This window comes from Pleurodeles waltl, chromosome 7, assembly GCF_031143425.1.
Source record: "Pleurodeles waltl isolate 20211129_DDA chromosome 7, aPleWal1.hap1.20221129, whole genome shotgun sequence".
In the NCBI taxonomy this organism is placed as follows: domain Eukaryota; kingdom Metazoa; phylum Chordata; class Amphibia; order Caudata; family Salamandridae; genus Pleurodeles; species Pleurodeles waltl.
This window is the reverse complement of record NC_090446.1, coordinates 533,883,798-533,911,016: the sequence shown is the minus strand read 5'-3', so window position 1 is coordinate 533,911,016 and position 27,219 is coordinate 533,883,798. Positions and strand designations below refer to the sequence as shown.

The 27,219-nt window shown below is 45.6% G+C and overlaps 1 protein-coding gene across 1 annotated transcript in view; it reads right to left on the bottom strand.

Moving 5' to 3' along the window:
* Window positions 1-314: 314 nt before the first annotated feature.
* LOC138304302 (serine protease 27-like) overlaps window positions 315-27,219 on the bottom strand; it is a 422,171-nt gene continuing 395,266 nt past the window's right edge. Inside the window, exons 5-6 of the mRNA XM_069244254.1 lie at window positions 7,254-7,423; window positions 315-1,025 (exon numbers count right to left, since the gene is read on the bottom strand). Coding sequence (XP_069100355.1) covers window positions 687-1,025; window positions 7,254-7,423 — 509 coding nt within the window. The 3' untranslated portion in view covers window positions 315-686. The remainder of the gene's footprint in view (window positions 1,026-7,253; window positions 7,424-27,219) is intronic.

Below are 27,219 nucleotides of genomic sequence, written 5' to 3'. Positions count from 1 at the left end.
ATGAAAGAATGGTAAATCTGGCCCTGGATGTGGCCAGTAAATAAGTGATCATGAGATCTATGTACTGCCCGAAAATTCCAGATATTATGGGGTTCATGGGTAGCAAACTTCGGACTGGAGCAAAGGCAAAAAGAAACAGGTGAGAACATGGACCCCATTTTGACTCGGATGGACATGAATAAAGATATATACCATTGTGAGAGTAGGCCTCCCCTGGAATATTCTGCAAACAGCTAGGACAATGTATAAAAGCAACAATATTATATAGATAACATTTAATTTATGATGGAATGTAGCACAGTGATGCAAGCATAAAATTATAAGTAACAGTATATTTTTTTATTATTTGAGATACATTTGCTGATATATTTGCATTTACTTACTCCGTCCGCACCTCTTCCTTATCTCTTGGACATCAACATAAGTGATCAGGAAGGTACTCTTTATTTTGTGTTTACAGATTTATGACAAAAATGTTCTAACTTCCATTACCGTTAGATCTCATTTGAAATATTGCTTGTGCTTTGATTGTGGAGTACAATCTCTTGATACATTACTGTTTTATGGCCACCCAGTCAAGTGTGTGAATGATCATGGGAAAATTCCTCTTTCATACAATTATCTTCGTCAAAAGGATACAAATTATGAGGCTAAGTATCTAAAAACGTCACATGGTCAATGCACTTTTAGATGTCCTTCAATAAAAGAAGTAATAAAAATGGAAGAAAGAACGAGAAAACTCTGCACAAAGTGTTGGTGCTGGTTTTGCTGATGACGCTAGTGCCAGAGCTCTTGCCAAAGCTCGTAGTATGGCTGCTGGTTATACTGTTACTAGTGATTTTGAAAACCGCCTGATGGAATGTTACATTTGTCACATATTGCTGAATCCATTCGGTGTAAGCGGTGACAAGGGTGTAGACTCCGGGGCGATTGGCCTTAGCGCATCCCTCTCCCCAGCTCACGATGCCTGCCAGGAACCAAGTGCCGCCCTCTTCTGCACACACCAGAGGTCCTCCAGAGTCTCCCTAGATGACAAGGGGGTAGCATACATAGGGGAATGGTTAGAGGAGAAACATGACGAAGAATAACAAATAGAAGAAGTGGGACAAATGGGCTTTTCTCGGTTCTTGAATCAACAGAAATAATCCTGTGGCTTGAGGTGATTGCTGAAACCAAGAAATGTCCAATACTTGAAAGCGTCATCTGATTTTAAACATTCTCAATAAATGCTCTAACAGACTCTCACTTTTCTCTGAAATTTTCATCTGAAAACTAGTGGTCTAGCTTGAACAAACACAATTAAAAAGGATTACCGCTCAAACCTCCGATTCTTGCTACAAATTAAAACCACTGTATTTCCATTGAGGAAAGATTTTGGAATTCAAAATGCAAAGGATTTTTCAGAATAGAACTAAGAGGTAAAAATGTACTTATATCTATAAAATTAGGTAAAGCTGGTGAAGATCTTGGTAACATTATGCAATTCGTATAAGAGCATTAGAAAAGCCTTCCAATCAATCAATCAATCAGGAATCTGTAAAGCGCACTACTCACCCATGAGGGTCTCAAGGCACTGAGGAGGGGAGGGGGAGAAAGGGATGGGGAGGTGCTGCTAGTGCTCAAACTGCCAGGTCTTGAGAAGTTTCCTGAAGGTAAGGAGGTGTTTGGTCTGGCGCAGTTGGTCTGCAGATTGGAATTATAGGCTATTTTCCAAAAAGATTCTCTCCAGGTTTTATTTACTGAAAATTTGGGGCCAAACAGCACAGGATATATAATTTCCACATAGCCATACAACACAGGAGAAATGAGTACATGAGCAAATACGGAGCTTCATTTGTAAATAGTAAGTGCCAATGCCCAAATTTTCTCAGCTGGCTGTCCTGAATTTCCCTTCTGGGTTGCCAGGCTTGCCATATAAAAAGGATGTAAAATCTTGATTGCATCTTATGCCTCTTTCTGCCACCAACAAACTCTCTTTGACCTTTTGTCTCCCCTTTGTCTCACTCTTGCAGGTTCTTACTCATCTTTACTTTCTCCCCTTTTCACTGTTTTTCAGTATTTCTCTTCCTTTCCCTCTTTGCTGTCTTTTTCTTTCCTGTGCTGTGTACTAGTCTAATGATTAAAAATAAGTTCCGGTCCCCCAAAAATGTGCCAGTGGACCGGACCTTCAAGCCCCAGCTCAATTTAGGCATTGAGCAAATATCGCCCAACTTGAGCCCATATTTCTGACAAATGACGCACAACTTCGCTAACTCAGTTGTGTGTAATTTCTTTTAACGCCGGCTAATACCATTCCTTAAAGCGATCCATGCACCATATTTATAAAATGACGCACAATGGTGCTAAAGAATGGCTAGCGTAAATAAGAAAAAGACGCTAGCTTGGGGGAATGGCTTTAAGGGAAATGGCGCCAGTGGGTCAGAAATGACGTTAGGCTGGTTAGCAGCAAAATTTCTGCCGCTAATCAGCCTAGCGTCATTTTCTAATGCACAAGCAGACAAGAAATGACTCCTGTGTAAGTATAGACAGGAGTCTTCCCCACCACCCCAGTGGCCACCACAGGAGACCAGTGTCCCTTGGGCAAGCCCAATATATCCTGTGCCAGGCAGAGGACCTCATGTAAGGTGCCCCAGTGGCACACCATAGACTTAAAAAAGTACTTACCTGCAACTTATCTGGGATGGGCTCCCTCCTCCTGTAGTGTCCCTGTGGTGTATGTGGTGGTGTTTCTGGGGCTTGGAGTGGGCATTTTTGTGCCCATTCCATGGTGTTTCACCATGGAAATGGGCCTATCTGGCCTTTAATGCCTGGTCTGACCCAGGCGTTAAATTATGATACTGAGCTGGCTTAGTGCCATTATTTTGGTCCGCCTCCTCCTTGCATGTTGTTTATGAGCAGGGAGGTAAATATGGCGCTAGAGGGTTAGTGTAATTTCCAGGAGAGGAACGCCTACCTTGCATCTCATTGCGCAAGGTGGGTTCGTGCATCATAGAAATGGCGTTTACTCCAATATTTTGACTCTAGATGGGTCTAGTGTCAAAATATTTTTTAAAAGTTAAAGTTATGTTTACGCCATTTTAGCATCAAAATAAATGACACTAAAATGGCTCAAACCACCCATAAACATGGGCTTTGGAATCTAGGTCAGGCACAAACTGCACTTTGCACCTGATTTCCAATCAGTTGTGTAGCAGTAATCAGGAAATTTTTTACTCCTCAACTTTCTGAAAAAAAGAACCTATCAACCTGGTTTAATCTGGTACTTCTATGAGACAATATGGGTTTCCAATTCAAGTTGTCTTTATATGAAAGTACTCAATAGGAAAAGGTCTCACTTTTACCTAACACAACCTGTGCAAATAGTCCTGGTCGTCATTGTCAGCAATCTGCTATAGTTCGAATACTGATTGATCAACAATTGGAGACCATTTAAAGTTCTTGAAATTAAAATGGTGTCTGCCACATGTACAAAATAGAGTCCTCACTCCCATTTCCTATTTCAAACGATTAAAGTATAAGGTAAAAAAAAAGGGTGCAGGAGGTAACCTGGTCTAAGACCTTTGGAAACATGAAAAAATTGGGTGCTCATCGCTGGGGCTTCCTGGATGTAACAGTGGATTAAAAAAAAACAATTGAATAGGTGTCTCTAAACCCATATCATACAGAGATCCCCCGAAGTGAAACCTATTCATATGACCAAAAGCTATGCAATGATTGTTTTTCCACTGTCATGTATTTGTTCTTGACCCAAACAGGTACTGTTCCTTGATGCACAGTTCGTTGCTGAAGCCAAACTGTGCATCAAAAACCTCCCTCAAACCAAGAGTTCAGCTCACAAGTATTTTGCTCGATAACTTGATGGAAGTATCAGTAAAGAACATTTGGTGGTAACAAGCTGGATCTTTTCTGTCACCCTTCTTAGATAGTGTACCAATAATATAATTCTACCAAGATCTGGGGGACGACCTCTTGAGGCCAGGTGCATCCAGGCCCCTAGCTAAAAGTAGGACCCATATTGACACACCATTATTTGTGTATCACAGCCTAGGCTGAGTAGGCTCTCTGTTGATGGAGAACTCTGCTAGTGTTGTAGCATATGTATGTTACGTTTCAAGTGTCTGGTAAAATGTATCCTCTTGAATTGCCAATGTCACAACATTACAGAAATCCCTAGAGCTCCTACACTTTGATCAACCTTGCAGATGTGTTCATGCTTTTTCATTCAATTAATTTTTCCATAATATTCTATCCCTACTACAGCCCAGATTATAATTGGGCCAGATTTTGGGGAGGGACACTGAAAGGCTGGAAATAACATTTTAAGGCGGGTATTAACACACTGAAATCTGGCTATTCTGAGTTAAACACCCTCCACCAATGGGGATATTTCATGCTAGCCCCTTGCTGCAGGAAATGGTTGGGTAGGTGCCATTGGCGTGGTTGAGCTGTCCTTGCAGCTCAATCCTCATACAATTTTACCAGCCACAAATTTTGGGGCAGTAAAATGATGCCCTGTGAACTGCTCCCAGAAACTGTGGGTGCAGGAAAATTGATCTAGTTGTAATGGGATAGAGGGAATCCCATCCAGGGTTACCTCTCCACATGCCTTCTATGTGGGCCTGATATTGCCTCCTCTTCTCAGAAAATTCTGTTTGACATCAGAAGGGCCTACTCAGGGTTTTTGTAAGAGTTTTTTTTACTTTCTACAATCTTCAATGAACCCCGCCCCACACCCACTAAAGGTGATTTTTTTTTTATTCTGGCTAGGAGCAGAACACCGACTCCCTTGAGCTATTATTAAACTCGTTAGAGGCTTGTGAAATTTGATTACTATCAAATTCTGATGCCACACAAACCCCAACAGGGCTGTTAGCTAAAGTTACTACATTATCAACTACAAGACTGAGAGCCTGATTTAGATCTCAGAAGGGTTACTTTGTCACAACGGTGACAGATATCCCTTCGAGTGAAATCTAAATACCATTGTTTGCTATGGTATTTAGATTTTGGCAGAGAAATACCCATCACTATTGTGACAGAGTAAACCCTCCGTTGAAATCTAAATCAGGCCCTAAGGTTACTCGTCACAACAGTGTTGGATAGCCCGTCCACTGAAATATAAATCCCATTATCTCTGATGGGATTTATATTTCGGCGGATGGGCAATCTTTTCACCTTTATGGTGGAGTAACCAGTCCAATGAAATCTAAATCAGGCCCTACAATTTAAGTGTTGCCAGTTTTTCCATCAATAATGAGCCTTTCATCCCTTGCTGTACAGAATGTTACTTTTCGACACTGAATGTTAACATGCAGTCGCTGCACACAGGTGTAACTGGGGGCAGTGCGCGCGGGAGGGGGTGCGGGGAGAATTTATAAAATAAAATAAAATAAAAAGTAAAAAATAATTACACTTACCTCCTCCGTAGCAGTGACGCACTGCTCCTCTCCCTCGACGTCCCTGCAGGAACAGGCTTCCAGCCTGCCCTGCGCCAATCCTGACACTGCTTTCCTGCTGCCAAAGATTCTCTTCCTGGGCCCTCATCATGCATAGGGTGTACTTTTCCTGTTTGTGCCGTAGCGCACCTTTAAATGGATGCACAGTGCACAAACAGGGAAAATTCAGCCATAATAGAATGCTTGTGGTGCCCCAGGGCAACCACAAACTTGTGCTGCTTTGAGGGCAGCGCATTCAAGAAAAAAACCTGACTGAATGCTTTAAAGCTTTTTACTATGCAGATGGCAACCCATCTGTACTCCAAATAGAGATTAGAGATAACCTTTGCCGGTGACTAGACCTACCTGCAAGGGGATGTTTCCTCCAGAGGGATGCCATCATGGAGCACACTGACAGTGTGCCACCTTTTTGTGACGCATTTCAGTGGGCCTCCTGACACCTTCTTTAGCTTTGCGCTTGTGTCCATAATACATCATAGTACTGAGGCAAAGATATTCACTCCTTTGCATGGGGCCACGCCCCCATGCAAATGATAGAACGTTATTTCAAAATAGTCCTGGCATTACATGTGTGCCAACGCTTTCTGTATTACAGAAGGGCCGTTCACGCATCTGCTGCATTTTCTGTAATACCAAAGTGCCTTTGGCGCACAAACTAGGTGCACATGCCCATTGCGCCCCCAGGGCCTTTACTGTAATACACCCCAGGACTGCAAATATTTTTTTACTTGTTTACACTAAACCCTGACCTACTATAAAATAACACTTAAAAACACAGGTTTTCCTACATCAAAATATGTGTGTTTATATACATCCTGCAGCTAAAAGAAAATGAATTTCATAGTCTTGACTAGCATTTTTAACCACATTGTCTCCTTTTGCACAACTGTTGATTTCATTAGTATGCAGTTCACGTATGCTTTTTGATCAAGGATAGTGCCATTACTGTCTATTAACATTTGCTTATTGTACAGAATGCATTTTGTTTGCTAAGTTTCATAAAAATAGCAATAGTAGTGGATTGTGTTCACCCAAAAGTCACAAATAAGAAGGGAACCTCCCAAAATGTATGGCTTGGAAGAGCTCTCAATTTAATTCCTCCTTACACAGAGCACACAGCAGGGATGTTCAGAGTTTGTCAGCCAGATATTGCTACCTTTGTCAACCTGTAAAATTAAATATAGCCAGCAAAGGCAGTCCTCCTATTGGATGGTCAAATCCCAATATCCCTCTCCGGGCATTAATGTACATTAGAACATTGGAATGTTGGGGGCTCCATTGCAGACATTGGAGTGCTCCGGGCTTTTATTGGTTGGTAAAAGCCCGGAGCGTCAACGTTCCAATGTTCTTTGTTCACAGCATAAGTTGTGAACAAAGCCTCATGGAGCTCGAGGTGAGTTTAATCCTCTCGGGCTTCATGAGGAATTTGTTTTATTTGATAGAACATTCTGCCTTCTAGTGGCAGAATGTTCTAATAGCCTTGGAACCCGCCATAGCGGGCTCTACCAGCCATTACAGGCCCGGACCTTTAATGCGGGAGCGGGCCTTTAATGGCCAGTAGAGCCCACTACGGCGGATTCTAAGGTTATATTATATGATTATTGCAAGTGACCAATGAGTTCCTTTAGAAGGTAATGGAACTTGAGGTGACTCGCACTATGGATAAAGGGACAGCAGAGGATATTTAAATTTTTATAGTGCATGGTGAGACCATCGTTATTTTCTTGAACATCGTATATTCTTGGTCATTTGCTCCTTCACGAGAAATAATTCAGTTAATACTTCAAAGTCACTCACCTGGCAAGAGTCTTTTTCACCTTTCACATAGCCGGCACATATCATGTCTCTGAGGATTATAGGTTTCATGGAGCTCACACCTGACCCTATGTGATAGAGATAATCGCAGTTTGGCTGACCGATGAGTGGGACCATCACTTCTTGCATTGTCTTTGGATAAGAAAGGTGAGCTGTGGAAATACACAGATATTTTATGCAAGATTTACTCTAAGAAAACTGCTGAAGTAAACACAAATGGCCTGAAACAGTAGTCTCCCATGAGCTGTATTCAAATGCCATTAAATCTGTTTTGGTAGCCACAAAATCCACATGTACATACAGAAGATAACTTTATTTGTTTGCTACAAAGTGTGACTCTTCTGCTTTAAAAACTATTTTGCACAGGGAAGTAGCTATAAGGGTGGTATTAAAAGAACCCTAAAACAAGGAGTGATATAAAAAACAACTGACTATTGTGAATAGAATAGGTTCTCCGTGGCCTATATTCTGGCTACTCAGGAGTGGTGGTCTTTCATGAAGTCTGTTAGAAGGCTGACTTTAACCTAAGGTAAGTGATGTTAGCCCTATTGGAGTAAAACATTCAGTTGTCTAGCTCCCCGTCCCCTCCCCCTTGATGTGTATCAGCAGATCTGGCTGGGTTCACGCCTGATCATTTACATCTTTAACCTTCATCAGTAACTGTCATCTGTGTCACTGGATTACATATTACTATCTCAAATTCATGTAAAATAATATTAAAGTACAAAAAAAGGGGGATTTTGAGAAGAGATGCTTAATATATATATATATATATATATATATATATATATATATATATATAGTTAGTTAACTGATAGACTGCAAGCAACATGCAGGCAGAGAAACAGATCTAAATATTGCTCCTGCCCTCAGGGAACAGCATTAGGATATGCTCCCTAGGGGTGGGAGAAATGGTGGTTCCCACTGAATTGTAGGAGCCATCGGGAGCCGCAAGGGCCTTTGTGCTCCACCTCAGCCCCCAATGGGAAAATGGTTCAGGACACCCACTTTTTATTCTGCAGGGCTCCAGGGGATGGAGTGTGCCCCCTCCCCATATTCACACTGGGCCCCAGAGGATGGGGTCCTTGGGGCTGATAACAGCCGGGGGAGGTGGAATGAATGTTCACCTCCCCCTCATAATCACATGAGGGATGGGGTCCCCAGGGCCATAATCAACCCAGGGAGGGAGGGCTGCATGCCCTTCTACCCCTCATAATCACACCAGGCCCCGGGTGATGGGGTCCCTGGGGCCAATGACAGCCTGAGGAGGGGGTCTGTGTGCCCCCTCTCCCCCAACAATAATGCCAGGCCTCAGGGGATAGGGTTCCCGTAGTCAAAATAAGCCTAGAGAGGGGGGGCATGAGCCCCTCCTCCTTAACATAATGCTGAGCCCTAGGAATGGGGTTCCCAAGGCTTAAATCGGCCTGGAGAGGGGAGCCGTGTGCCCCCTCCTCCTAAACTTACCATCAGGCCACAGTGAATGTGGTTCCCAGAGCCAAAATCATCAGCTAGGGGAGGGGGACCATGAGCCCCCTCCCCATAAAAATCACACAAAACATTGGGGCATGGGCTTCTAGGAGCTGACAATGGCTTGGGGAGGAGGGCACATAACCCTCCTCCCCTTTATTTAAATAAGTGGCCCAGTGGGATGTGGCCCCTGGGACCAATAATGGCTTGAGTAGGGAGGCTGTGTGGCCCTCTCCCCTGTTATTTTAGAAATGGCACTGGGGGATTGGGTTCTCAGGGCCTAATAAGGCTCAGGGAGTGGGGCTGTGCACCGCCCCCTTTAAGTTAAAACAAATACGGCCTCGGGGGTTGCATTAAGTATGGTAATTAGGTAGTACTTTACATAAAGAAAACCCTAAAAATCCACCAAGGAATCCAAAGGTTAAGGACCAATATAGTTAGATGAATATGTCAATGATAACATTAATGTTTTGAACTAAGAAAAACACATACATTTACAAGTTATTGTTAGGAGCAATAACTATAACCTCTGCCGCTGCCATGCACTGCTTAAGACCTCAACTGCTCAGTAATATGGCCCTCAATATTTTTGACACAATATTCTTTCCACACAATACTTTTGTTTCAGATATTCTGTTGTTGATCGAGTTATAGTTAGGGGTATGTTTCCATTGGAAATCCCTTTTTTGGTTTGCTAATAACTCTGACACTGTTCAAAGAATCTTCAGAATATTATCCAAAAAGGTGCTTTTTTTGACTAGTTTCTTCATGGCCAGTTTAGGGGTGATACGTCAGCCGAGAACTGAGGAAAGGGGGCTAGTGGTTCCACAACATGAAATTTCTATGGATTTTCCACAGACCTCTTGTATGCAGCACCACTACAGAGACCAACACATCTACAAAATATAAATATAAAACCTATAAGGTACAGAAATGCTTAAAAAATATTGAATACAAAATGTAGCCAGCAACTCAATTCAACCAAAATGTACATTCATTTCCTCACTTGAGTTAAGGTCCACTGGGCTCAGGGTGTTAAGCCTGATTATCATCTTAGATTCTAGAATCCTCATTTTTCTCTCTCTGTTACCACCCCGAGCGGTAGACTTGATCTGATCAATGACCGCAAAACTAAGCAGCTGTTCATCCCCATTATGCTTCTCCTGAAAATGCCTTGCTACTGGATAGGTTCGATCATAATTACGAAGGCTCTAATATGCTCCAGAACCCTTTTCTTAGCTTTATCTATTGTACTGCCCACACATAATTTCTTACACGAGCATCGCAAACAATATATAAAAAAGTCTGTATTGCTATTATAATGACCTCGAATTTGATGGGTCCAATGTCAATTATCTCCAATTACTTCAAAGCAATTGTCACTATGCCTGCAAGCTTTACAATGTTTTCAGCAGAAAAACCCCACCGGGTTATCTGATGCTATTGCCCTCACATTACCACTTGTGACCATATTATGACTTAAATCTTCTCTTAGTGATCTACTCTTCCGAAAAGTAATCAAGGGCATATTAGATATGACATTACTTAGAACAGAATCTGTATGTAAAATGTCCCAACTCTTATTCAAAATCTGTCTCATAGTCTGTGATTGATTGGAATATGTAGTAACAAATCTCACATTCTGCTCAATTCTATCTGTTTCCAACCTCGGGTATAACAAGTTCTCCCTCTTTATGTTGTCTGCTTTTCTTTTGGCTTGTAAGTTAATCTTGCTATTGTATCCTCTCTCTTGAAAACGCCTTATCATGCTCTCACTTTCTTTCTGATAATCTTCCCCCATACTACAAATCCTACGAGCTCTAAAAAATTCGCCAAAAGGTATACTAGCAATAAGCTTAGGTGGATGTGCACTATACGCATTTAATAGACTGTTCCCAGCAGCAGCTTTTCTATGCATTTTAGTCCTTAATGATGCCTCATGGACCAACACATCAACATCAACATCAACAAAAATTGAATGTGTTTCTAGCTGCATTGTTCACTCAGATGCAAATTATAATCATTCACATTCAAAGCTGCCACAAAGCTCATTGCAGACTCCTCATCACCTTTCCAGATCACAAAGATGCCGTCTATATACCGACACCACAGAACAACATTCTTGTCATAATCTGGTATGTTGGTGGATATCTGTTCTTCCCACCACCCCATAACCGAATTTGCATAACTGGGTGCGAAACATGTCCCCATCGCTGTGCCCTGAATCTGTCTGTACAGCTTTTCATCAAATAGAAAAAAAATGTTATTCAGACAGAAGCTAATCATATCACAGATCAGTGCACTGACAAGAATAATAAATAATATTGAAATACAAGCCTTCACACAGCGCAATGCAGTTCTTTTTGTTGCATATATGAATTATTTTCAGGGAATTTCTATGGTTTTTTAACATAAGGCATTTTAAATTGCTATGGGCCTCATTACAACCCTGATGGTCAAAGACCGCCAGGGCTGTTTTGGCGATTGTACCACCAACAGGCTGGCGGTAAAATCTGCCGTATTACGACCGCGGCAGTAGCACGGCGGTCGCACCGCCGGGACTAGCGTTTTCCCGCCATGGTTGTCCTGGCAGTTTTAATCCGCCAGGGCAGCGCTGTTTGCAGCTCTGCCCAGGGGATTACGACTCCCCTTACCGCCAGCCTGTCTGGTGGGAAGGGGAGTCGCGGGGCCCCTGGGGGTTCCTGCACTGCCCATGCACTTGGCATGGGCAGTGCAGTGGCCCCTGGGCACAGCCCCACCCTGCTTTTCAATGTCTGCAAAGCAGACAGTGAAAAGCGCGACGGGTGCAGCTGCACCAGTCGCACGGCCGCAACATCGCCAGCTCCATTAGGAGCCGGCTCCAATGTTACGGCTAACATTCCCGCTGGGCCGGCGGGCGGAAACTCTGTTTCCGCCCGCCAGCCCAGCGGGGATGTCATAATGAGGCTGGCCTCTGCTGCCCGCCAAGGTTGTAATGAGGGCCTATATGTCATTCCAACCCTTGTCACGCATGGCTTTAGGAGTGCGCAGTGGGGGTTGGTTGCAAGGCCTGGCCTGCAGCCTGGCCTGGCAGCAAAGCCCTTATAAACACCCAACCCCATGCATGTCCTTTGGCCATGGCCAGTGCAGGTTGGCTACAGTGCCTGTCTCTCTGAGTGGGTACATGAGTGTTTGAGTGGGTGTGTGTGTCTGAGTGGAGGTGTGTGGGTGCATGAGTTTCTGAGTGGGTGTGTGAGTGGGCGCATGAGTCTCTGAGTCCAGTTATGAGTGAATGAATTAGTGTATGAATGAGTCTGTGGTTGTTCTTTCAAATGTTTCCATATTAGTGAATAATTCGTAAAAATTAGTGATTTGTTTGCAAATATCACTCATGGTGATGCCAAATTAGTTAAACCCATAATTTTCCCCTAAAACACACCTATAACACAATGCTGGAGTCAGGGTATCGCCACCTTGACCCCTTAAGCCACTTTCAATTTGGATTTTCATCACCGGTGACTGTGTCCCATGAAATGAAATGGCAGCCACAACTTTCTAGTCAGGTTGTGGTCAGCCAATTGCAATGCTTGTTTTTCCACATGTATTCACAAAAAAATTGCGAATTTCACTAATTATTCGCAAAGTATTCGCAAAGTCATCACAGTGCGAGATATACAAATGTGTTTTCATTTTAGTATCTCAAAAATTACTGAACAGATTTGAACCAAATAAGTGAAAGCAGGACCTGCATACAGAAACCTAGCTTTCTGCCAAATTTGGTGAAATTCCGTCCAGCGGTTCGGGCTGTAGACGTGTCTAAAGGTCCTAATGGAATTAACATGGGAAACACAACTTTTGTCATCCCTCCTTTTTCTCTTCCCCTGCTTGACGGATCACCTCAAAACTTTCTGCGTGCAATAAGGATCACCACAACGCTTTTTTTGGAAAATTTCATGAAGATTCATCAAAAGGTGCCCAAGATATAGGCAAGTCAAAAACTGCTTTTTCTATGGAAATATGGTCCTAACTATAAATACCTATTGGTGGCTTTATGACGCCCGCCAGGGCCATAAAATTGCAAACAGAATGTGAAGGATGAATATAAACATACAATCTAATTCCGACGACAAAACATGAACGATTGTTAAAATCATGAGTATAGCCTACGAGCAAATTAAAACACCATGTCATCAATACTTTACAAATAATGCAGATAATACTATTAATTTAAAACATATATAAGCTTACTGTACGTGAATAGTAAAAAATGTAACAATTAAGCTACCCAGCATCTTCAAGCTTTTTCTAATAAGAAGAGGATTTTTGTCATAAGGAGACACATTGTGGCAAGAAACTTGGCAAGGAAATGGCTGAGACCTGTTGAGTGTCCATCCTGACAATACAAAGGGCAACTGAGTGACTTTAGACACCTAAAAATCTGCCCACTGGGGTTAGCCACATTCTGCAGAGCAATGCATAAACTGGACAAAGCAATAAAACATGGGATACACTCTCATTATAAAAGTTGCAAGCTGGACATAGAATTTCTCCCCCGCTCGACCATTTTGAAGTAAACGATCTTAACAGTAGGGCAACTACTGGAAAACTGAAAATAGAGTTTCCTGTCCTTAGCTACCTGAATCTGATCACAGAACACTTCATATCTGCTCTCACATTTAAAATCAATAAACTCACATGATATCTTAGAGCAAGCAGCACTTCGCAATTCATCAGTAGCTACAGCCATCCAATAGCACTATTTAAAATCATCCTTAGATGGAAATTTAGCAGCCTCTGGACGATCCTACAACCCTGGCAACCCGAGTGAACACAACATGTCTTTGAAGCTCTTGAACCAGGGAACTTTTCTAAAGTGGTCAGCTTTTAGCAAATCCTGGAGGGCTCCTACATATTGAGCTAGCTTGGGAGTGGTCCATGAGTGCCTTCAGAAAAGGAGAGGACGCAATCTTACTTTGTACACAACCCCCTGATACCTACATCCATAAGAAGTGGAAACAATGGGGTACTCAATGGAAGAAAGGCTAAGGGCCTGATTATGAGTTTGGTGGTCAGATCGACAGACCACCATATTGGCTGCCCAAAAAAAGACTGCTGCACCGGGGGTCCCTAGCCTGCCATATTACGATGGGAACAGGCAAAACCACTGCAAACCAAGCAAAAAAGGCAGACTGACAGAGGCGCAGCCGTCTGGTATCTAGGCGGTCCAACCTCCGGCGACATCATCTCTGCGGCCAACCACCAAGCCTATTACAAACACACAGTCACCGTGGCAGACTCCTTGCGGTGGTTAGCCAATGGCAATCGACCACAGCAGTAAGCGTTCAGCAAAGTAACAGACAAGTGGATAATGGATGAATTAAAAAACAACACAGCTGACACACATTGGTCCAGTAGATACACCTGCAAATCACACCATAAAACACACCCTTTCAAAGGAAATGACAACCCTTTACATCTCCCCCGCAAGAAAGACACCAGAGACTACTGTTTTGTTAATATTAATAGATAAGGGACCTCTTTTTTCACCATTCCATTTAACACCTTGCACACACTTTAGTCCATTCACTCCCTATTGCACGTCCCCTGTTAAGTAAGTCCCTGTCACCCACTATAGTTGTCCACCATGTCATGTGTCAAAAATTCCCGTTTCTCTGAAGATGAGTTGAGAGTCATGATGGATGAAATCATAAGAGTAGAGCCACAATTGTTTGGAGCCCAAGTCCAGCATACTCCTCTCAGTAGAAAAATTGAATTGTGGCAAAGGATCATTGACATAATGAATGCTGTAGCTACCACCCTGCACACAAAGGAGGACATTAGGAAGAGGCTGAACGACCTGAGGGGCAAGGTGCATTCCCTGGTCATCAGGAAACAAATGGAGGTCAACAAGACTGGCGGTGGCCCTCCAAATTCCCCATTAAGACTCTTTCCATGGGAGGAGAAGGTTTTGACCATCCTACATACTGAGGGCTTGACAGAAATACCTGGGGGAGCACAATCTAGCACGTTACCTCACAAAAACTGTCGCAAAAATGCAATGTGCTACATGCTCACAGCTCAGCTTTTGCCACTGTTCATGTACTTCACCAACATTCAATACTCAGAGTATCTGAGATGTAACACTGTCAATGTGTATTGTTGGACCCAACAGTATAGCTACCAAGGCCGATCACATGTCATAAGTCGAAATGTTGCCTGTAAGTCTTTCCATATCAAAAAATCATCCCAGGAATCATGGTATGTTTCAACATGTAAATGTGTGCACAAACCTAAATGCAGTCTGCCTACAGAAATGTAATACCCAATATTTGTCAAGTGTTGGGAAGTAGCGGGAGTGGCCTGACTGCAGCGCCTAGAAAGCCGTGTCTGTAATTCCAACCACCAGCCCAGTGTTCACTTGTCCACATGCCCCTGTTTGTTAACTCTCAAATGAAGTTTACTCGCCTGGAAGTATACCATTTGTCAAGTTTGAAGAAGTAGAGACAGTGACCTGACTGCAACTGCCAGGAGGCCCTGTGTCTGTAATTCCAATCACCAGCCCACTGGTCCCTTGAAAATATACCCCCAATATTGACTGTCAAATGAAGTTTGCTCACCTGGGAGTATACCATTTGATACGTGTTGGGAAGTAGAGGGAGTGACTTGACTGCAACTCCCAGGAGGCCCTGTGTTTGTAATTCCAGCCATCAGCCCAGTGTTCACTTGCCCATATACTCCTGTTTGTTAACTCTCAATTGACGTGGACTCATCTGTGAGTGAGAAATATATAGATCATGCTCAACTCAGAGACCTGTCTATCTACCTAGCTTCATCTTGGCCTGCTATCCCAAGATGGAACTATGGTGGACAGGAATGACATCTTACACTAAGGCCCTCATTACAACCCTGGCGGTCGGTGTTAAAGCAGCGGTAAAACTGGCGGAAAGAAAATGGAATCACGACCATGACGGAAACCGCCAACATAAACAGCCACTTTAACACTCTGACCGCCACGGCGGTAGAAACAAACACCGCGGTGGTACCCGCCAACAGACAGGCGGAAGACAATGTACCGCCCACTGTATTACAAGGCACCAATCCGCCACCTTTTCTGGGGCGGTACCAGCCCTGTCAAAAACACGGCAGAAACAGTCCACAGAAGGGAAACCACTCACCTCTCGACACCCAATGAGGAACCAGGTCGCCATGGAGCCCAAACTGCACGTCCTGCCCATGCTGCTCTTCCTCCTTCTGTATCAGGAGCAGGACAGACGCCGTCGATGACCACGGTGAATACTGCACCAACAACACAGGGGAGGGGGGAGGGGGGAGGGAAAAGAGAGTGACACACACACACTCAACATGCAATGCCCCCACCCCCACCCTCACCCACAACACCATACACACAAATACATGCAGCAACATTACAGATACACCCCCTCACCCCCTGGAAGAACGCAAGGACAAAAGGAAATGATTGTAACAAGTGTAATCAAGAAAAATCTGATAGAGAAATTTAAAAAATCAGTATATACAAATATGTACACCAACTACACAAGTCCGGATAGTGTTGCAATCATTGTCCCTGGACCAGTGGTCCCAAAATGCATGGGCGAAGCCCACACAAGATACCAGACTCGAAATGGAGAGAACACTGCAGGGGCATCAGATCAAAATTAAACAGGCACCTCAGGGGGAGGGGGAGGGGGGGCACCTCAGCCGGATGAACGCACAACCCCACTGTTGCACGAGGGGGCTCCATGCCCATTGCTGTATCCTGGGGAGTGCAAAGCCACAGTCTCTCAAGTCTTTCCAGTGGGTGGTTTGCCCACTGCTCTATCCTGGGGAGTGCAAACCACAGTTTCTCAAGTGTTTCCAGTGGGTTGTTTGCCCACTGCACTATCCTGGGGAGTGCAAAGCCACAGTCTCTCAAGTCTATCCAGTGGGTGGTTTACCCACTGCTCTATCCTGGGGAGTGCAAAGTCAGTCTCTCAAGTGGATGTCAACCTCCACTGGTTCTGGAGGGGGCTTGGTGCCCAGAGTGCTCCATCCTGCCAAGGACTGTGGTAGTGGATGTCAATCTCCACTGGTTCTGGAGGGGGCTTGTGTCGTGGTTGACAGAAGGGGTGACTCTAGTCCCTCATTCGGAGCCACCGTGCCCTGTCCTGAGCTGCTCTTCAGCTTGTGTCCCTTCCCCACCTTTGATGTTGGCACAGGTGTCTTGCCACTGTCCCCTTTTGGTTTGGAGGAGCCCTTGGTGGCTGGTAGGTGCGGCTTCTCCCTCTGGAATGTGCGCACCTTCTTCACCTTGGCAGGTGGCGGAATGTCCGTGGCCTCGCTAGGTGGCACACTGGCAGCCCTGATGGGTGGCGCCCCAATGAGACCGCAGTTGCTGGCACCACTGTGTCTGGGGGTTTGCTGGCTGAGGTGCTGGGCTGGGACCTGGAAATCCTGGCCCTAGGGGAAGGCCGGGGGGGGGGAGGTGAAGGGAAGAGGTCAAAGTTTGCCAGGAAAAGATTTTTAGACACACTGGGAGAGGAAGATGGAGGGGGTTTGGGAGTGGAGGAGGAGGTAGTGGTTGTAGGAGGTGTACGTTTGCTGAATTTGGGTGAAGGTGCATGGGCCCGAGGCTGTTGTGAGATGGATCGCTGTTGAGTGGGTGTGTGCCTGCGTTTGTGTACTTTGGGAGGAGGGCTCACAGACACACTGGGAGAGGACACAGGGTATGTGTGAATGGTAGTGGGGGTGGTGATTGCACGTGAGCAGTGTGTGGTGATGGGCGTGCTAGTGATGGAGGTAGTGGCTGAGGATGTAGTGCATGCAGGTGTGAGTGGAGACGAGACAGGGAGGGAGGAGGAGGACGTGGAGGAGGGGGACACAGTGGAGGCAGTGGATGTTGCTGGGTCTGCATGTGGATGGTGCCTGTGTGAGTGCCTGTGGGATGTGTGGTGCTTATGTTTGACATGTCCACTCTTGTGTGTTGAGGAGTGTGCATGCTAGTCTGATGATGTGCTTGGGATAGGCTGAGGTACAGGGGATTGGGTCTGGGTAGAGGAAGTTGGAGGGGGGAGGCTGGACACAGGGACAATGGCTGCCATCAGTGCTGAGGCCAGAGCCTAAAATGCTCTCTGTTGGGCTGCCTGCCCAGAATGACTGCCCTCTAGTCATGCATTTGTTTGTTGCAAATGCCTCTCAACACCCTGGATGCATTCAAAATGGTAGATTACCCAACAGTGAGGGATCTCAGGAGGTCAATAGCCTCTTCACTGAGGGCAGCAGGGCTGACTGGGGCAGGGCCTGAAGTGCCTAGGACAAAGGAGATGCCCACCCTTCTGGGTGAGCAGGCACGGGACACACGCTGAGGGGCTGCTGGGAGGGCGGTTCTGGTAGGTGGGGTGGCGGCTGTACCTTAATGCAGTGGGCACAGAGGTGCCCGCCACCCGTGGAAGCCCCCATTAGAGGAGAAGTCGCTGTCACTGGTGTATGCTCCTGTCCCCGTCGTAGAGCTCCCCCGCTCTTCGTCCCACTGGTTGCTTCTGGCTCCGTTAATTCACCCTCCAGGGCCATGTGGGATGCAGCTCCCTCCTGCTCCAGTGCCACTGCTCCTCTGCCAGATGATGCTAATGCATGCAAGAACAGGGTGACAAAACAAAAAGGGGGGGAAGACAGAAGAAACACATGTTCAGTGCATGCAACACCACTACCGCTGGCGGACACAACATACAGGGAGCAGCCTTATGCACTAAGCCATTCACTAACAGTTCATAGGAAAAAAACATGCCCATTGTAGGACGATGCCTAAGCCCAATCGCTGCACACCTGGAAGCAACAGGAGCCTGACTAGGTGTAGATAGCTATTACCAGTAGTGGGGTTGGGTTGCTACAGAGCCTGCCTAACAAGGGACCTAGCCTACCAAGTTCACCCTGGCCTAGAGGAACCCACAGCCCACTTCCCCCAGCCAGACACCTCGTCAAGCGCGCAGAGTCAGCTGAATGACAGTGTACTCACCCCCTTGTGGCTGCTGTGATGCCCTCAAGCGCCCATCCAACTCCAGATAGGCCACCGCCAGGATCCGGAACATCAGGGGGGTCATGGTGCGACGGGCACCCCTTCCACGTTGGGAGGCCATCCCCAACTGGGCCTCCGCCGTCTTCTTACTCCAGTGGCGCAGGTCCTCCCATCTTTTCCGGCAGTGGGTGCTCCATCTATGGTAGACCCTCAGGGTCCGGACGTCCTTAGCGATGGCATGCCAAATCCCCTTCTTCTGGTGGGCGCTGACCTAGAGGAAAAGTGAAGTAAGAATCGATGTTACTCTCCCGTACATTTCATCTCACAGATTGCCAAGCACCTGCCATTCTGGGCCAGACATACATACACACACACTATCCTGACATGCTGACCTGTCCCCCTCCCCACCCTCTTCCATCCACGACACTCCATACAATCATGTGCCATCCACCATGCTCACAGTGTACTCACCTGTTTGTCTGGAGGACCATGGAGTAAAGTGTACTGGGGTAGGACCTCATCCACCAGTCTCTCCAACTCCTCCGAAGTGAAGGCAGGGGCCCTTTCCCTAGACACTGTAGCCATTGTCGCTTCCAGACACAGGTCACAGCAGCACTTGCAGTGTAGGTCCTCTCCTGTTGAAGGTCAAGTATCAAGCGAGTGAACAGCTAGAAAATGGCGGCCACGTCCGCAGCATTGCATACCATCACCACCGGCGTACATCGTCATTGGCTCCCGGAACCCATAGGGCCCAATGTTAACCAATTCTGAATTGCACTGCGGTCTTTGACCGCCTACCGCGACCGTGTACTACGCCAGTGTTGTTACCTCATTTCCCCTTGTCCCACCTTACAGGTCAGGCAGCGGCCATTTCGGTGGGCCACATGGCAGGGAAGAAAACTGCGTCACACCTATTTTGGACTGGAATACCGACAGATAAAGGCACATAGCGAATTTCTAATGTTTTAGCAAATAACACATTATGATACCTAAGTGGTGGCTCACCCACTGCTCACTGTTCTCCTCCATAGGGCACGTCTGCTGGGGCAGGTGATGAGATGGCGGCATCCTCCAGTGTACAGTCCCCTGGAGGACCTGTGGACAATCGAAGAGAGACACATCATTATCACTTACAGACTTGATTGTGCAACAATCATGGAACTGCGTGCCCAGCTGGAGACAGACCTGATGTCAGCTATCCGCCCACCCACAGGAATCCCCCCTCTAGTGCAGATTCTGTCTGTACTCCATTTCCTGGCCAGTGGGTCTTTTCAAACAACAGTGGCCATGGCATCAGGGATGTCCCAGCCAATGTTCTCTAACGTGTTGTCCAGAATGTTGTCTGCCCTGCTGAAACACATGCGCAGCTACATCGTTTTCCCTCAGGTGGAGGATTTGCCCACAGTGAAAGGTGACTTTTATGTCCTGGGACATATCCCCAACATCATTGGTGCCATTGATGGTACACATGTGGCATTTGTCCTCCCCTGCAGGAATAAACAAGTGTACAGAAACCGGAAAAGCTACCATTCAATGAATGTGCAGATGGCGTGTTTGGCAGACCATTACATCTCCCATGTGAATGCCAAGTATCCTGGCTCAGTGCATGACGCTTACATTTTGAGGAATAGCAGCATCCCTTATGTGATGGGACAACTCCAGAGGCACTGTGTGTGGCTAATAGGGGAGCCTAAAGTCCCCACACAGCTTCATTTGCTGTCTGGGTATGGGAGATTCCCTAATGCTTGGAGGATGTCTAACAGTTGTCCCTCAATATTTTCAGGTGACTCTGGTTACGTCAACCTGTCATGGCTACTGACCCCAGTGAGGAATCCCAGGACAAGGGCAGAGGAACGCTATAATGAGGCACATGGGAGAACTAGGAGAATTATAGAACGCACCTTCGGCCTCTTGAAGGCCAGATTCCGGTGCCTCCATCTTACAGGTGTCTCCCTATACTACTCACCGAAGAAGGTGTGCCAGCTCATCGTGGCCTGCTGTATGTTGCACAACCTGGCTTTGCGATGCCAGGTGCCTTTTCTGCAGGAGGATGGGCCTGATGGTGGTCTTGTGGCAGTTGTGGAGCCTGTGGACAGTGAAGAAGAGGAGGCAGACGAAGAAGATGTGGACAACCGTAACAACATCATCATGCAATACTTCCAGTGAGACACAGGTAAGAAGATGGAACTGCTTCCCACATCTCATACTATTGTTGGAGCTAGCATAAGTCTGCCATTTTCACTCTGTGTATGGACCCTGACTTGTTACTTTGCCTTTCCATTTCACAGATCTGGGTCCCACTTTGTGCCCTCTGCTATGCTTACTGCTGGCCTACAGCTGTGTAACATTGGTATGTGAACAATTACACTGACATTGCTATATTCCAGAGGTATTGCAATCACACTTTTGTGAAAGCACAGACTGACTCCAGATTGTTTTGTGATTCAAGGGTGTTTATTTCTGTGCAAATAAGTGGAGAGGGGTGTGAAATGGGCTGGGGTGATGGTGGAGGAATGTCCACGGCAGAGTCAAGTCTATTTGTATCACAGGTGCATTGTCCAATGGGGCATAGGAAGTGGAGCAATGGCAGTTTAATGTGGACAGGGTGACAAAGTGGGACAGAAAGGTGACATTCAGGGGGGTCTTATTTCCTGGCGGGGGTCTTGGCAATGTTCTCTGTCTTGTTCCAGGATCTCAGGGACGGTTTGCGGGGTGGTTCTCCTTCTGCAGGGGTGGGGTGTCCTGTTGTTCCTGTGGCAGTACCTCCTGTCCACTAGCGCCGGCGGAGGTGGAGGGCTGTTCATCGTCCAGGCTAGTGTCAGGGGCCCGTTGGTGTGCCACTGAGTCCCTCATGGTGTTGGCAAAGTCTGCCAGCACCCCTGCAATGTTGACCAGGGTGGCGTTAATGGACTTCAAGTCCTCCCTGATCCCCAGGTAGTGTTCCTCCTACAGCCGCTGGGACTCCTGAAACTTGGCCATGGTCTCCTGGGAATGATGGTATGCTCCCATGATGTTGGAGAGTGCCTCGTGGAGAATGGGTTCCCTGGGCCTGTCCTCCCCCTGTTGGACAGCAGTCCTCCCAGCTTCCCTGGTATCCTGTGCCTCTGTCCCCTGAACCGTGTGCCCACTGACCCTAGGTCCCTGATTTTCTTGCGTTGGTGGGTTTGCCTGAGTTCCCTGTAGTGGTGGACACACTGCTGATTGACGTGTCCTGGGGACAGAGGGATGGGCCCGCTGGGTGGGTGCTGTGCTGGTGTGTCCTGAGGGGGGAGGCTCTGTGGTGGTTTGTGACTGTGTCAGGGGAACCAACTGTCCCGAGGTCCCTGATGGGCCGGGCTGGTCATCTTGATCCAGGTGTGCAGAGCTGCTGTCATCACTGTGGGCCTCTTCTGTGAGGGGACTGGATATGTCTGGCACCTCCTGTCCGGAGACGTTGGGTAGGGGTCCTGTTGGGTTGTAAATGCATAGTTTTAGTATCTGTGTGTGCCATCTTGTGCATTGGGTGAGGTACCATCTACTCCTGTGCTTGCGTCATTGTGTTTGTCCTTTTGTGATAGTTGTTTTGGGGTCTGTGTGAGTTTATGTGCTGGACATGCTTTGGTGATGGTGGTCCATGCATAGGTGTTGCATGCAGGGCCTTGGTATTGAGATGTGTGGGTTGTGATGGTGGGACATATGGAGATAGTAGTGTGATGGAGGTGAGGATAAGGGTGGGGATATGTGATGGCATGCAGGTGGGGGGGATGAAGTAGTTAAGATATGACTTACCAGAGTCCAGTCCTCCTGCTACTCCTGCGAGGCCCTCAGGATGCAGTATTGCCAAGACTTGCTCCTCCCATGTTGTTAGTTGTGGGGGAGGAGGTGGGGGTCCACCGCCAGTCCTCTGTACAGCAATCTGGTGTCTGGATACCACGGAACGTGCCTTCCCCCAGAGGTCATTCCACCTCTTCCTAATGTCATCCCATGTTCTTGGATGCTGTCCCACTGCATTGACCCTGTCGACGATTCTCCGCCATAGCTCCATCTTCGTGGCAATGGATGTGTGCTGCACCTGTGATCCGAATAGCTGTGGCTATACCCGGATGATTTCCTCAACCATGACCCTGAGCTCCTCCTCTGAAAACCTGGGGTGTCTTTGAGGTGCCATGATGTGGTATGGGTGATGTGTGAGGGGCTGTCTGTTGTGATGTGTGAGGGGATGTGTTGGTGTGTGTTATTTGTGGTGCATGGATGTTGTATGGGTGATGGTGTTGTGTGTCTGTGGATGCGGGTGGTGTGTTAGCTAATCTCTCTCTCTGGCCTTCTTCTTAAAATGTAGCTTTAAGGGTTTGTGGGTAATGTGTGTGTGGATACTACCAGTGTGGACATTGTCATTGGAACACATTGCTTCCTTTGGCGGTCTTGGCCTAATTTGAATGTCTGCCAGTGGTGATGGTCTCTTACAGGGCAGACGTGACCGCCATTTCATAATTCATCTCTCACTTGTCTCCTGACACTACTGCCAGCAAGACCTCCACGACCTGAGCTGCTGTGTACTGCCTCTGGGAGCAATCCTGACACATCCTACAGGTGATAATGCCCCAGCCTTCTCACCTGAGGAGCTGGAGAAGCTGGTGGAGGAGGTCCTACCCTTGTATGAACAGCTCTGTGGTGCACCAGAGGACCAGGTAAGTGCATCATGTGTACAATAAGCACAACTATACTTTTCATACTAAACAAAGGCTGATGGGCAATGTTACTAATTGTGTCCTAAAGGTCTGTAGGGTGCCAAAGTTGTGATAGAATGGGATGAGTTCCTTATCATGTACTTATGTTTGGTGACTGATATTGAGTCTTGAGACATTATGGAAAGTATTTGATGTATGTTCCCTGACCCACCCTGTGACTGTTGCACAAGGTTAGTAAAGTTGGTATACCAGACTGCTCCTAAAATACCATATTTGCATATGTGTTTGCTGTCTGGTCATATGTGATAACATGAAAGTTGATGCTGGAGATGCATGCCGTCCACCTGTGTCCACCTCACATATAGCCTGAGTGCATATGCTCATCTATCAGTGGAGGGGATGTTCAAGACAGCCTGTGTTTGGCTAGTTGTACTAACTAGTTAGTTACTCTGCCTGTTTGTATGCATGATGGAACAAGGCATGCACTTTCCACGCATGCCTTTACAACGCGGTAAATACAACGCATGGTCATTTCCACATATGCACTCACTACAAAATGTTTTTACCACGCATATGCCTTTAACATGCATGTCTTCACCATGAGGAGTTTGTAGTAAAGGCATGGTTGGTAAAGGCATATGGGTGGTAAAAAGGAGAAGTATAACAATCATTATATATATATATATATATATATATACATATATATATATATATATATATATATATATATATATGTGTGTGTTTTCACTCAGAACCCTACCTACTCTAAAATGTACCTTACCACCCCATAACCCATACCCACCCAAAACCTAAACACCCCTTACCACCCCAAAACACATGCTCACCCCAAACTCAAACAGTGCCCTTACCACCCCAAATCCCATACCCATCCCAAAACCTAAAAATGCCCTTACCACACCAAATCCCATACCCACCCTAAAACATAAACATGCCTATTCAACTCAACAATCCATACCCACCCTAAAACCTAAACATGTCCTTACCACCCCAAAACCCATACCCACTCTAAAACCTGAAAATTCCCTTACCACCCAAAACCAATACCCTCCCTAAAACCGAAAATTCCCTTACCACCCCAAATCCAATACCCACACTAGAACCTAAAAATGTTCTTACAACACCATATCCCATACCCACCCTTAAAATGAAACATCCATTACCACCCAGATCCCACATCAACCCTAAAACATAAAAGGCCCTTACCACCCCAAATCCTATACCCACCCTAGAACCTAAAAATGCCTATTCTATCCAAAATCCATACCCACCCTCAAACCTAAAAATACCCTTACCACCCCAACACCAATACCCACTCTAAAACCTAAAATGCCCTTACCAGCCCTTACCACCCCAAATTCCAAACCCACCCTAGATCCTAAAAATGTCCTTACAGCAATACATTCCATACCCACCATCAGACCTAAAAAGCCTATCCCACCCAAAAATCCATACCCACCCTGAAACCTAAAATGCCGATACCACCCCAAAACCCATACCCACCATAAAATCTAAAAATGCTCTTGTCACCCAAAAACCCATACCCACCCTAATACCTAAAACTGCCCATACCACCCCGAAGCCCACACACATCCTAAAACATAAAAAATCCCTTACCACCCCAAAATCCATACCCACCCTAAAACCTAAGCACCCGTTACCACCCCAAATCCCATACCCATCTTAAAACCTAAAAATGACCTTACCACCCAAAAAACCCATATCCACCCTAAAAAAACTAAAAATTACCTTGCCAGCGCAAATGGCATACCCACCCTAAAACCTAAAAATGTCCTTACCACCCCAAATCCCAAACCCACCCTAAAACCTAAAAATGTCCTTACCTCCCTAAAACCCATATCCATCCTAAAACCTAAAAATTCTCTTACCACCCCTAAACCCATACCCACCCTAAAACATAGAAATGTCCTTACAACCCCATATCCTATACCCACCCTAAAACCTAAACACCCCTTACCACCCCAAATCTCATACCCACCCTAAAACCTAAGCACCACTTAACAGCCCAAATCCCATACCCATCTTAAAACCTAAAAATGCCCTTATCACCCCAAATCCAACACCCACCCTAAAACCTTAAAATGCCCTTACCACCCAGAAAGCCATACCCACCTTAAAACCTAAAAACGCCCTTACCACTCCAAATCCCATACTCATTCTTAAACCTAAAAATGCCTTACCACCCAAAAAGCCATTCTGACCCTAAAAACTAAAAATGCACTCCAAAACCTATACTATACCTTAAAATCCTAAAATGCCCCTAGCACCCAAAATACCTGACCCGTCTTAAAACCTAAAAATGCCCTTACCCACCTTAAACCTTAAAATTGCTCTTACCCCCCAAAAAGCCATCCCCACCCTAATACCTAAAAACGCCGATACCACTGCGAAACACACACCCATCCTTAAACCTAAAACCCTATAATCTAAAAATGCCCTTACCACCCAAAAAACCCATACACACCCTAAAACCTAATATTGACCTTACCACCCCAAATCCCATACCCACCCTAAAACCTAATCACCCCTTACCACCCCAAATCCCATACCTACCTTAATATCTAAAAATGCCCTTACCTCCCCAAAACCGATACCCACCCTAAAACCTAAAAATGCCCTTACCACCCCAAAACCTAAAATGCCCTTACCACACCAAAACCCATACCCACCGTAAAACTTAAAAATGCCCTTATCACCCAAAAACCTATACCCACCCTGAAACCTGAAAATGCCCTTGCCACCCCAAAACCAATACCTACCCTAAAACCTAATGATGCCCATGCCACGCCAAAACCCACACCAACGCTAGTAATATTTAATTACATTTTATTGCAATTGAATGAGATGGATAGGTTAATGTAAATGTGTTACTTTCGATATTTATGCTGAGTAATTAACTGACTGGGGCCTATGGCTGTTATTATATCATTTTAATGAAATTATACTGAGATTTATTACTCGTTTTCGCTTGGGGAGCATTAGAAGTAATCTCTGTTTCCCGTTAGGTCAGTATGGTGGGAAATCTATCAGGCCCTGTCCTTGTGACGGGGTGTCCTTGCAGACCTTGCCCCATTTTATATTATTTTGTGTCTTTTATGAACCTTTTAGAAGTCGTTATTTATTACCCCTGCTGAGGCCAAAGGGTTTCGTGCAATACAGTCTGGCTTTTTTGTGGCTGCAAATGGCTTCAGATGCATTGGTATGGAGGGGGTTGGGACTGTTCCTGAGGGGAGCCATTACTTGGCGCAGCAAGGTAGAGTTTTTTTAAGGAACTTTTAGAGTGATATTTTAGGTAATGCGGTTTTATCTGTTTTTAATATCATGATCATTGATTTTTACTATGGTATTGTTATTATGGCTTATTTATTGTTATTTATGTCTTGTAAGGGTTGATTTATTTCATACCGAGTAAAGTTTCTTCTTCTAATATGTATGTTAATGTTATGTGGAGGTTTACATATGTAGGTAAATATGATGGAGCCTTACAACAGGTTGCTCGTTAACAATACTTAACCATTTTGCTTGAGAATGTTGCTGTTTTCATACTTGTCTATTTATGCTCTATTTTTGTTATCCACTTTTTTAATCAAAACACATTTAAGGAAATTTATTTGCATTGTCTGCTTTTATGGTAATACAATTGAATAAAGTTTATACTGCTACTGCTAGTAACTATGTGTGCAGGTGAAAGTTGACAACTTGTGTTCAGCATGTTCCACACAAGTTTATGTACTACATAATAAATATTGCCTTGAGTTATTAAACAGAATTGTCACAGCATGGCAAT